Raw genomic sequence first — 12,192 nt, 5'->3', positions numbered from 1 at the left:
TCCTACCAAAACTCATTTTTTGTTCTTACCTTCATCCTCACCCCATTCCATTAGCCATGCTTTTGTTCAGTAGTTCACTTATTTGTTCTGTATTAAGTGCAAATTAGGTCCACAAATAGTAAGTGCCAACTCTGTACTTAAAAAGGAAATATGAAAACAAATTCAGAATCTTTCACAAAAGTTACAGTCTGGTGGGGGAAGACAAGCATTCGAGAAGTAGCTAAGAATGAATGAATCACACTGTGAGAAACACTGCAAAGTCTCTTTTGCTTTCCTGCTGCTGTGTTGGGGGCCTTCAGTGAAGGTGAGAGACCGATATTGTCCTTGTACACAGCATTGCAGCAAGTGAAATGGAGGCATTGAGAGTCTCGTAGGTGGCAGAAAAAGCAACAGCAGAGGAAGGAGCTGCCCAGGATTTTTGAGACACACTGGGAGATGCAGGGCAGGATGGGTTTGGGGTGCATGTGAGAGAGGAGCGGCAGGCTGGGATATGAATGAGCAGTGAGCTCTGCGTCCATTGGGCTCCTACACATTCACCATACTGTGTCAGTGTTTCTCTCACAGCCCTACCAGGAAGGTGGTGTTGTCTCTGTTTTTCAGACAATCTAAGACTCAAAGATTCTTTGTCCAGGATCATGGCATTGGCAAGCGGCATCATTGGGGATGTAGTCAAAACCCTCTCCTGTCCCAGGCTTGGGCAGTGGTTGGTCTGGCATGGCCGTGCTTAGCCTGAGTGGTTGTGATGAGCACATGGATCGTTCCAGAATGTCAGCCCCCATGTTTGGACCTCTGGCTCTGCAAAGTTACTTTTGTGACATTTGACTCCATGACCCAGCGTTGTTATTTTCTCACAATTACTAGCACCTTGTCTTGCCCTAGGTAGAGACTCTGTGAAGAATTACTGAATGGCTTTGCTAAATCTCCCACTCACCCACATGTCTGCATTAGGGCCACTTGCCAATGTGCCTTCACTTTAAAAATGCTTGCCCGCCCAGCATAAGACTGGCACTGCATAAGTTTTGTTCAACTTTCCCAATACCCGCCTTTTCCCTTCATAGGGCTCAGAAATGCATGCCCCACCAGACAAAAATAGGAATAGATTAGTAATCCTCTGTAAGAGAAACTTATTCCTAGCTTTGTGTGTATGTGTGTGAATTTGAACACCTGACGCATTAAGAATTCTTGGTGGGGGGTAGTAGCAAAATAGATCAGCAGCATATTTATGGTAGAGTGCAACAATAGAGGAACCAGTGCGTCAGGATGTGGTAGCCTGAAGGCAAGCGTGTGGGAGGGGAAAAAACAGATGGGGAGCCAAGTAACAGAGTCCTGAGTCCTTATTTAAAAGCTGCAGAAGCAAAACGGGGCTTTGTACTGAGCATACACATGAGCTCCTGCAAAAACACTGGAGTTCTCTGAGTCTGCAGGTTTGGCTCGCGGTTGCGGTTATTATTAATTTTGAATGTGGTGGTGCCATTTGGTTCCTTTCTCATGTAAACTCTTTGAGGATGCAGTGCTGATAGGAAGTGTAAGCACTTGACCTAGCCAGAGAGACATAAAGAGTAAGAAAAGGAGATACTCCAGGATAGAGCTGCAAAGTGGACTAAGAAGAAAAGACTGTAAGATCCAAGGGAGAAACAGATACAAAAACCAAAACGAGGCACGAGAGAGAACACATCCCAGACTGCTGAACTGTGGCTGAGGAACATGTATAGTCATGTGCACATGATTTTTGTTAGGATGTGACTAAATCATTTCTTTCCCCAGGTGAGAAAAGAAACACAGGTAGTGCTTGGACTCATTGTGTGGGGGTGGGGGTGAGGAGGTGGTCCAGGAAGGAGCAGCAGTGGTATCAAAACATGTTTGCATTTCCACCTGTTTACTTCACACCTAATGAGACCTACACTCTTGATAGTTTCGTCATTTGGAAATAAATATCCATGCATCTCATGCCATCGTGCTGGAAGTTAATGGACTATTTTCCTACAGGTATTGGAGGATCCTCACAAGATTCTTTTTTCCCAATGTATAATATTTTACTGTTTTTTATATATATACATATATATATATTTTCAAGGTTACTAGGCAAAAACTTTTTCATTAAGGATATGACTAGATAATGTTATGTGCTGCGAAATTATTACCATGTTTAACTTTAAAAAAGGAAAAGTTTCTCAATAGCCAAAACTTACTCTGTAGTGTAGGCCCACATCAAATGCTTCTGTTAAGCCTTCAGGTCAGTTGACACTTTGTGTTTTTTACTTTAGCGGTTCCAAACTGGTGCAACAAGGGTGTTGCCAGTGGAGGCTGAGGTGAGCTGAAAGGTGGTGGGTGGGCTGCCGCCCCGCCAGCCAGTATGGAGGGAGGTGCTGTGGCTAGTGCACCCTGGGGAGGTGCAGTGCAATCCCACCCTGGCACACGGAGCTTTCAGAATGCATTTTCTGCTTTTCAGGATGAATCCTCAAGTCATGAATGTAATCAGCGCACAATCCTTCTCTACGGAGTCGGCAAAGAGCGTGACGAAGCGAGGCATCAGCTGAAGAAGATTACCAAAGATATCCTGAAAATCCTGAATAAGAAGAGCACCACGGAGACCGGGGGTAAAGAACCTTCACGCGTTCGCTCCCATGACAGTGTCTTTTGTCTTCCCGCTTGGCACTGTCTTTATCATGCTGTATGTCATGGCCACCAGAGTTTCCCCTCCTGAATGACTGTCACATTGGAATGTGAATAAGCACTTTTAGATGTCAAGGCATTGATCCCATTTATAGTAACCCTTGTGTTGGGATAGCATATTGCATAGGTCATTTTTAGTCTGTTCTTTTGAATGCTTCCCAAATTACCTACAGTCATAATGATAACTGAAGTGTTGAAGCATGGGTTAGAAAACCTTCACTCAGTCCCTTTCCCTCCTTCTCCTCCATCACTTTTCAAGCCAGGGGTTTGCTTTTAGTCTGGGCACTCCCATCTGCATGTGAATTGAAAATCATGATAGTAGTTGCTGCTCTTTGTGCCTTACTCAGGAGTGCAGATGTGACAAGTAAGGAGGACTGCTTTTATCACCAGATGATTTCAAGTCAGAAAGAAAACTTGGTCTTTGCTCCATAAGGCCTTCTTGGAATACTTGTTCCCCATGTCTTTTACATGGGGGGAATCTACACTGTAGTTTTTACAGTGAAGTGTGTCTTCATATTATGTCACCATGTTGTGTAATTGGAAGTTTCTAATTTTCCACTTCACCTTGGCCTGATTACTTTTGTCAAGGTTTGTTTATTTCACGAGACGGTCATATGACTTCAAAGATGATATCACCGTATGTACCCCACTCCTGCCATTGGTGTTTATCGAATATATCAATACCATAAAGAAGAAAGAAACTAGATCTGCCCAATGCATTTTTCCTGCACCTAGTGCAAAGCGTTTATAGGAACCCTGCTGTGTTTTCAGTTCAAAATCATTTTTTGCAGCTCTCCCCACAGGTGACCCAGTCTTTAGACTTTAGTAGGCTGAATTCCTAGAGCTTGACCATATCTATATTCAGTCTTTCCTAAAGAAAAGGTGAGGTCTAAGTAATGCAAATAGAAAGTCTACAGGGGCCAGCATGCAGAAACTTGCCATGAGGGCCAACACATGCCTTGGCTTTGAGCTGCAGTCTGATGGCTTCATCGCATCCAGTCCTGAGGACACAGTGGGGAGAGCCATCTCCTTGGGATTTTTGTCACACCCCCTAACTCCCACCCATTGCCTGGTGGGGACCTTGTGCTGTGCTGGCTCCTTGAGGCCACAACCAAATTGTGAGGAGGAAATGAAACTTGCTTGTTAGCCTGTCCTTATTGAGCTTGGAAAAGAGAGTGTTCTAAGAAAACTGTTTATCTGGTGTTTTCTGTCTCTCAGAGAAAAGAGGAAATGGGTTGTGTTTAGAAGAATGAATTTAGAAACCCTGCACCAGCTACCAAAGAATATTTGAAACTTCTCCTGATCCATTTGGATTGGCAAGACTCTATCTCCAGTAATACATGCCTTATCTAAATTATTTTAGAGGCTCTTCCCAGATCACATGGACTTGTTGGTTTTTGAATGCTGAGAGGAGTGGGAAGGGGAAGGAAGCGACTTGTATCCTTTCCTGAGAGTCGTCTTCCTTCCTTCACACTTTGTCCAAGCGCCAGACTACGGTCTGTCCTATCTTTGTACCAATCCCTCAAATAGGCATCTCTAGAACATGAGCTCACAAAGGGAAAACCGGTGATCTGCTGTGCCGCTTTCTGGAGATGTCAATCATAGAAACACGACTGTGGCGTGACTTCTTCAAAGAGGATTTTTGTCTATCCTTCATTTTAGATTTCTTCCATCAGAAAGATGCTAATAGGGGGTACAGTGAGTTGCTTTGTGGCAAATACTCTTAATTTTTTTATGACTTATTTATTTGCTTGAAAGGCAAAGTTACAAAGAGGCAGAGGTGGAGACAGAGGTTTTCCACCTGCTGGTTCACTCCACAGATGGCTGCAATGGCTGGAGATTGGCCTATCCAAAGCCAGGAGCTAGGAGCTTCTTCTGGGTCTCCCACAGGGGGGCAGGGGCCTGAGGACTTGGGTCATCTTCTACTGCTTTCCCAGGCATGTTAGCAGGGAGCTGGATCTGAAGTAGAGTAGCCAGGGACTCGAACTGGCACCCATATGGGATTCTAGCAGTGCAGGTGGTGGCTTCACCTGTTATGACACAGCACCAATACTCTTAATTTTAAATCCTACTTAAAATTTAGTGTATGCACCAGAAGCTAGCTGACTGTAATTCAGATAAGGGGAAATGATGCGCTTTTTGTTGTGTTTTATTTTGTTTTAACAAAAAAAGTTTGATAAGGAAAGCAGGGCATGTGTTAGCATTTATTTGATTTCTTAGAACTCATAAAAGTAAGATTTGGAGGCATCTACCCATTAAGAGTATTGTCAGATCAGACAGACCCTGCCTAGGGATGTTTGTAATCTTAAGATTTGAATCACATTTCCAGCTGAACACGGTCAGACTTTTTATGTTTGCATTACCAGTCATCTTTTTTGGATATCAGTGGTGTGTCTTTTGAAAACATTGATGGGCTTTACTATATTGATCTCAAATTAATTATATATTATAATCATTAGTCTGAAGAACAAAACTGTCAAGACTTAAATATTTTTTTTGAAATGGAAGCCAAAGTGAAGCCAGTGAAGACCAATAATATGTTATAAAAGCAAATCAACAACAGATGAGGAATGTCTAGGTACTGTGAATGTGTTATTACTTATGTGAAGATCATTGAAATAGATAATATATTAATGGACAGCCAATGCTGGTTTCTCACATTCCTTCTTTAAAATGAATGGAAATTATAAGAAAAAAGACAATTAAATTGTTTTCTATGAGGTTTTAGACATTAACTGTACATAGGGACATCAGGGAGTTCTACACTGAATCTCCTTCCTCCCTTCTCCTGGTTTTGTTTATTGTTTTGCTCATAGGAACTTAATGCATTACCTTGACTTTCAAAGCCCTTTGTGCCCAGACTATTCTGAACTCTAGCTCTGAATCAGTGATGTTTGTAAGTAAAAAGTTCACAGCTTGGACATTTTAAGCACTCTCATGACATGTGAGCAGCCATGGTGAGGGCAGAATTGCAGGCTTAAGTTTGCATTATTTTGAGATTAAAAAAAAGAAGTGGGTTGAATGAATTTGCCACTTCTTATTGTTTGTATTATGTTCGATGCTGCTTTCACACATGGCATAGGTTTGTAGCTCGTGCTACTCTAGCACCTTTTAATTTTGATGTACTCAAGTATCAAGTTTTAGGGATTGATATTTATGGTTTTTTTTTTTTTTTTGCTCTAAGCAATAAGTGCTTATTGCTGAAAGATGAATCTCCTTTATTTTCATGGTATTTTCTAAAACCATTGCATTTGCCATTAGCAAAATATTTTTGGGTTCAGTGAAATCCTGTTTATGTCCTCTGTATTTAATAGAGAAATCGTTAAAGTAGCATTTGTTCTCTGAAATTAAACTTCACCAAATAGCAGAGTGCTTGTCCTGAATCAGTGTTGGAAAGACCTTAAAAATCATGTTATTTAACTTTGTGATTTTTAGGTTTATCTTTGTAAATACATAAAGATATTTAAAAGTAGGATCCAATCTATTTTGGGGATCTTTTTTATAGAGCTATTAAGAACAAAAGTCTCCCCTGGAAAAGATGTTCATAGTATTTTTTTTTAATTGGAAGTTTCCTTGAACTCTTCATGCTAAACTGATAAACACAGCATGTTCCCATTAATGTAGAGTGGTTTAATTTCTTGTTACTTCTAAAAGCTGAGGAATCAAGAATTTCTTTTTTCATCATGTTAAACTGTTTTAGAAAGGCATCGAGGTGAATCTACAGTGCAGCATCCCATTATGTCAAAGTGAGCCTGAATGATTTCTCCCCACTGTATTGTGTTGATATCTTTGTAATTTAAAAGTAATTATTTAGAAATGTTCATAAAGGCACTTTTCATGATGGCCAAAATCTAGAAACTTCTCAGTAGAATGGAGAAATAAATAGCATAGTCACACATCATAATACTGTACCTAAGTGAGAATTACAATTTTTAGAACAAATTAAAATGATCTCAATCATATGAATCACTCTTAAAAGCAGAATGTTGAGTGAAACATGCCACATTTAAAAATTATATACTGTATGGTTTCATGTCTAAAAAATTGAGGTGGGCAGTACTAATCCAGTTTTGTAAAAGTCGGAATCTTGGAAATACCTTCATCAGGTGTCAGAGTGCCTGGTTCCAGACCCAGCCCTGGCTCCTGATTGCAACTTCTTCCTGAGGAAGGTCCTGAACACTGCATGGGATGGCTTAGGTAGTTGGGACTCTCGAACCCACGTGGGAGACCTGGGTTGAGTTCCATACTCCTGGCTTTGGCTTGGCCCAGTGCAGCCATTGCAGTCATGTGAGGAGTGAACCAGTGGATTGGAGATCTCTCTGTCTCTGTTTCTTTATCTCTCTGTCTCCCTGCCTTTGAAATAAATAAAATTGTTTAAAAAAAAAATAGAATCTTGGTCCCCTAAGGAGGGAGAAGTGACCAGAGGGGTCCTATGGGTTTCTTGGGTTCGAGTCCATACAATGTTGTGTGATTTGTGTCTCCTTCCATGAGTGCATTCATTTTGCAGAAATTCAGTTAACTTTTTCAGTATATATGCTGTATCTTAATGAAAAGTATCCACTAAAGATGTCAAGAACTTCTGCTACATGGAAATAACTACTTGGTTTGTTTAGGTGGGGATGAAGGACAAAAAGCCAGGAAGAACAAGCAAGAAACTTTCCCAACACTGGAGACTGTGTTCACAAAACTCCAGCTCCTTTCGTACTTTGACCAGCATCAGGTCACATCTCAGGTAGTCCCTTAAAACTTATACTTTGTGTTTGGAACATTGCTGTTTCCTTCAGCAGTCATTTTGTGCAACATATCTTTTCCAGTCTTCATTTGATTTTTTAAGTAGATTTTTCTGAAAATACTTGGAAGTGTCTCAAACTGTTGAGTAATTCATGTTTAAGTGTCAAGTCAATTTCCTCAGAATTTTTTAAATCATATACATATTTAAAACTTATGATAATCAGTATATAAAATAATACTTGATATAATATTTGTGTCATTACCTTTGGGTCGTACATTGCTGTTCATAAGGTAGCATCTATTGATGACTGCAATAAAATAGTATGAAATGGAGAAGAAACCAAAACTATATTGTTTTGTTCATTAATATTTAGATATGTGCACCTAAAAACTCAACATTTGTAGTATTCCTGCCTTCAGGACTTTTACGATCCTGTTGCTAATGAGCACTTACTATATTTATTTGAATTATGAGGAAGTCATCTGACTTGTTATTTGAATTGTACATGTTACTGGATTTTGTGGCATTAGGTCTTTTTCTAAGTAGTATCACATATGATTTGAAATGTCTTGCTTAACAATGAATTTATCTAACAAAGGTTGGCTTATGACTGTTTCCACTTTTCTTGCACAGATCTCTAACAATGTGCTCGAACAAATCACAAGCTTTGCATCAGGAACATCTTATCATCTCCCTCTGGCTCACCACATTCAGCTCATCTTTGATCTCATGGAACCAGCACTGAACATCAATGGGCTCATTGACTTTGCAATACAGGTGTCACACTCACCATGCTTCTCTTCCTTTTATGAGAGCCATCCTACCAGGCATTATACAATTTAAACTAAGCCTCTTACCATACAGTAACACTATTTCAAGGAGGCAGTGCATTGTTGAATAATTGAATCATTCTGAATTAACAGTCTGCAACTCATATTTTACTTGTAGTTGTGTTTGTAGTTTTTAATTAAATAATTATACCCAGTAGTAAAAATGTTATCTTGAAAATGTGAGTTTTAAAATTTTTTTTAAAGCTGGTGCTATTTTGCCTAGAGGATGATGAAAGTTTGTTTGCTCTCTACAATATAATTTAGGTTAAGAGCAAATGTAAATCTATATTTCTTAAACACACTTCAATTTACTTTTTTGCATTCTGTTACTAGTGATTAGGAATAAGAGTTGGCTTCCATTGGTTTATTCTACAGATTGTATTAGCTTTGTTATTAAGAAGACAACAATGACAAATAACTTCCATGTCACTGAAAAGAAAAGAAGGGGGGAAAAAGTGAGGAGTGGGGTTGCTCTCTAAAATGGTGCAGTCCAGACCTTTGGTTGGCTGTAAAGTTTCAGTAACTATTTCAGCACTGGGACTTCCTGATTGTATGCATCCTGAAGTCTAGACGGAAGGAAAGCTCTTTAAATTGGTAAAGAATCAAAGGTTAAAAATAAAAACCAGTTTAATTCATTGGAATGTGTCTTCTGACCTGGGTACTATATTTGAGTGACTCATTATAGTCATAGTCCGTAGAAAGCAGGAGTTTTCTTGCCTCCATTGTCACTCAGTCTTTTCGCCTCTTGCAGTTACTGAATGAGCTGAGTGTTGTAGAAGCAGAACTGCTCCTGAAGTCCTCCAGCCTGGCGGGCAGCTACACCACGGGACTGTGCGTGTGCATCGTGGCCGTTCTCCGGCGGTACCACAGCTGTCTGATCCTGAACCCTGAGCAGACAGCGCAGGTGTTTGAAGGGTTGGTATACAAAATGCCACTGTTTGCCAGTACTAGAATGTAAAGTTCATGGTGAAGTAGGATAGTGATTGTAAAGGGAAAGAGTACTGATACCTGTCTCAGTGAAAAGAAAGAATGAGGATTGCACAGAAAGCAGACACAAGGGTGTAAAGGAGGTTCTGTCTAATACAGTATGGCCTCTCCTCTGTTCCTGTTCCCCACCTTTTCCTCAGCTCCCACTCCCTCAGAGTACAGAGCCCCTCATTTATAGCATTCTGTCACTTGTGCCGCCTTACATATTGTTTGTCTTTGGTATTGTTATGTTGAATTTGTTGTATCATTTATTTATGTTCTATTAAATTTTCATAAAATTGTATTTGATGCTAGCTTTGTAGTATTTTTACTTTATAGTCAGTATTTTCCACAAAATAATTTTTCTTTTGTATTTGTGTGAATCAGTATACTAGATCACCATAGAAGATGTTTTTCTTGTCTACAACAAGAGATGAGAGGAGTTGAGGAAGCACTGGCTGCTGTACACTGTATTTGTATCCAACTCCAAATATGTGCTTGTTTGCAGCAGTCATAAGATAGTACTGTCTTTATAGGTTGTATTAGGACTTTCTAAATCATTACTTTTCCTCTTAATTGTATGAACGTTTTTGCTGTAATTGGAAGCATTTATTTGTCCCCATCTGTTGACATCAGTTCACAGGAGTTGAGAGACCACATTGCCATTTTTTTCAAGGAGTCTCCTGGGTTCCACCTGTGGTACCCGTGATTCCATTGTCCTCAGTGACCTTGACATCCCAGGTGCACTCCTGCCTTCCTCTTTCCCCTTTGTACACTCTCCTCTGGGCTCTGCTGTCGACTAGCTCTTTGTGATTCAGCAAATACACGGCAGAGCCACCTCTGAGTAAGGAGGATAATGAACGAGATGATTTCTGCAGCACTTCCGAGTAACCCAGGTCATCTGTGACACCATGAGTGAAGTGTATGGGTGACCCTGTGACAGAACACAAGATGGCAGTGGACTCAGACTCGGGTGGCTGGAACACTAGTGCTTGCTTCTGTGCTGGACGGGCTTCTGTATTCTATGAACTGTGGAAGCTGCAGCTCTCATGGCCCAGAACTGGAGTAGGAAGGGGTACTTCTGAATGGGAGGAGTTATGGAAAATGTCACTAACAAGAAAGGGCTTTATCTTTTTATATAAGGTAAACTAAAATAAACTTTAGTCTGGCTAAACCACAGAATATGACACCAAAACACACGTTCAACTTCATACCAGAATGAGCTCATGTTCTTGAAAGTGTATTTCCCAGATACATTGCTCTGACAAATTGCTCTTTTAAAAAGGAGTAAACTCAGGAACTTTGCAAGGTGACTGACTGTGTGACTCATCTTCCTGAAGAGAGGTTCTGCTGTGAGGTTCCTTTGTGTCCTGGTCATAGCAGCTTAATTGGTGAATTCCTCCACTCCTACCTCTATATACAGGGGAATGTCTTTGATTGCCTTTGGTTTTGTAGTCAGTGACATATCTGCAGTTGTTTTTGTATCTACTATTTCAATATCCTGATAGAAACTGATCTTTCACCTGGTTATTCACCATTTGCTATATGATTATTTTCAGTACAAATATCTTTCTTATTATTCAAGTAGTATATGGACATAATTTCACTCTAAAAGAGTCAGATAATACCTTGTGTGTTAGGAGAATATGCATTGGGTTTCTTCGTGTGCTTTTTCCCTTCAGGTTGTGTGGTGTGGTAAAGCATGTTGTAAACCCCTCGGAATGCTCCTCCCCCGAAAGATGCATCTTAGCCTACCTCTACGATCTCTATGTGTCATGTAGCCACCTCAGAAGCAAATTTGGAGACCTCTTCAGGTGAGTAGAAGACAAAATCCCAAGTAGAATCATGCTTGTGTGCATGAGGGACCCTAACCTCATCTCTCCTTTAACAATGACTGACAGCCCTTTTCATAAAACTAATAGCAATTATATCTGTCAGATAGTATTTTTATATACTCGAGATTTATTTAAATTGAATATTAAATACATAATGGTAATAAACAGTAGACCATTATGCAATGGAAGTGTGTGAAATGGAAGTTTGTTTTTTGGTTTGATTTTCCTTTATTAAAATGACTTTAGGTCATAAATTATCGAACTTTGATTTTATTTTTTTCAAGAAATAAGTGTTTTTTAACTTTATATTCTGTCTTATAAAGATACTACATTTTATCATATTGAATTAGTGATAAATATTTGGTATATCTTTACATTTAAAATTTAATTTGAATCGTAAATGTAATAGAAGGTTTGATGAGGCATTCTTGTATCTTGGTGGATTCTCTCCTGGTTTTGATATCCCATTTTTTGAGTTTTCTGTGTTACTTTAGTTTTAATATGCGTTGGACATTAGGAACTTTATAAAATATTTTCATTTCCTTGTGATTCAAAGGCTCGGTGGCCCCATTCATTTTCCTACAACTTTTCTAGGCCATTTTTTCTTCTTTAAAAAATAATTTATTAAATAATGTTTTCATGGGTTAATGAGATTTTTAAAAATGATCAATACCTTCAATTAATATAAACATACGTAGTACTATAAATATTATCTAATAATATGCTATAAATACTACCTAATGTTCCCTATTGTAACAAGAAACATAGCTGAGCTGATTTTAAGAAGATACTCCAGAGTCTGCAGTTAGCTTGCTGGCTGTCTTTGACTGTAAATTGCTGGGATTATCAGGCCATGTATATTATTCCTGTCAGTAAATCTTACTGCCCAAGGGACATATTAGTATATGATGAATCCAGAATTGTATTTCTTCAACTATTTTTATCTCCTAAATCCTCTTATCCAGAATTCATATGGAATTACTTTCTTGCTATAGGTATAAACTCCTTTTACAAATCCCTGTCTGTTTAGCTGTTATTACAATGTTAAAGGGTTTTCTGCAGTTTGCACTTGCTGTGGCCTCATACAGAACATTCTTTGAGAACTGTGTGCTTCTTCCCTTCATGTGTGTCTGCTCCATGGACCCTTCTGTTTCGG

General features: G+C 39.4%; 2 protein-coding genes across 14 annotated transcripts in view; one reads left to right on the top strand and one right to left on the bottom strand.

Annotated features, from left to right (window-relative positions):
* The window catches only part of MED12L (mediator complex subunit 12L), a 360,120-nt gene that overhangs the window by 269,912 nt on the left and 78,016 nt on the right, over positions 1-12,192 (top strand). For all 12 annotated transcript variants that reach the window (XR_016232702.1, XM_089331069.1, XM_089331070.1 and 9 more), the window contains 5 exons: positions 2,450-2,597; positions 7,287-7,405; positions 8,039-8,182; positions 8,987-9,150; positions 10,884-11,015. Coding sequence is in view for 11 of the 12 variants with exons in the window: in XM_089331069.1 (XP_089187195.1) it covers positions 2,450-2,597; positions 7,287-7,405; positions 8,039-8,182; positions 8,987-9,150; positions 10,884-11,015 (707 nt within the window). In the remaining variant the exon portion in view is untranslated. The remainder of the gene's footprint in view (positions 1-2,449; positions 2,598-7,286; positions 7,406-8,038; positions 8,183-8,986; positions 9,151-10,883; positions 11,016-12,192) is intronic.
* The window catches only part of P2RY12 (purinergic receptor P2Y12), a 49,074-nt gene that overhangs the window by 9,582 nt on the left and 27,300 nt on the right, over positions 1-12,192 (bottom strand). The window lies entirely within an intron of this gene.

The sequence above is a fragment of the Oryctolagus cuniculus genome, chromosome 4 (genome assembly GCF_051225735.1).
Source record: "Oryctolagus cuniculus isolate XC-2025 breed Fujian yellow rabbit chromosome 4, ASM5122573v1, whole genome shotgun sequence".
Lineage (NCBI taxonomy): Eukaryota > Metazoa > Chordata > Mammalia > Lagomorpha > Leporidae > Oryctolagus > Oryctolagus cuniculus.
The sequence above is the reverse complement of the archived record's forward strand: the minus strand, read 5'-3'. Positions and strand labels throughout refer to the sequence as shown.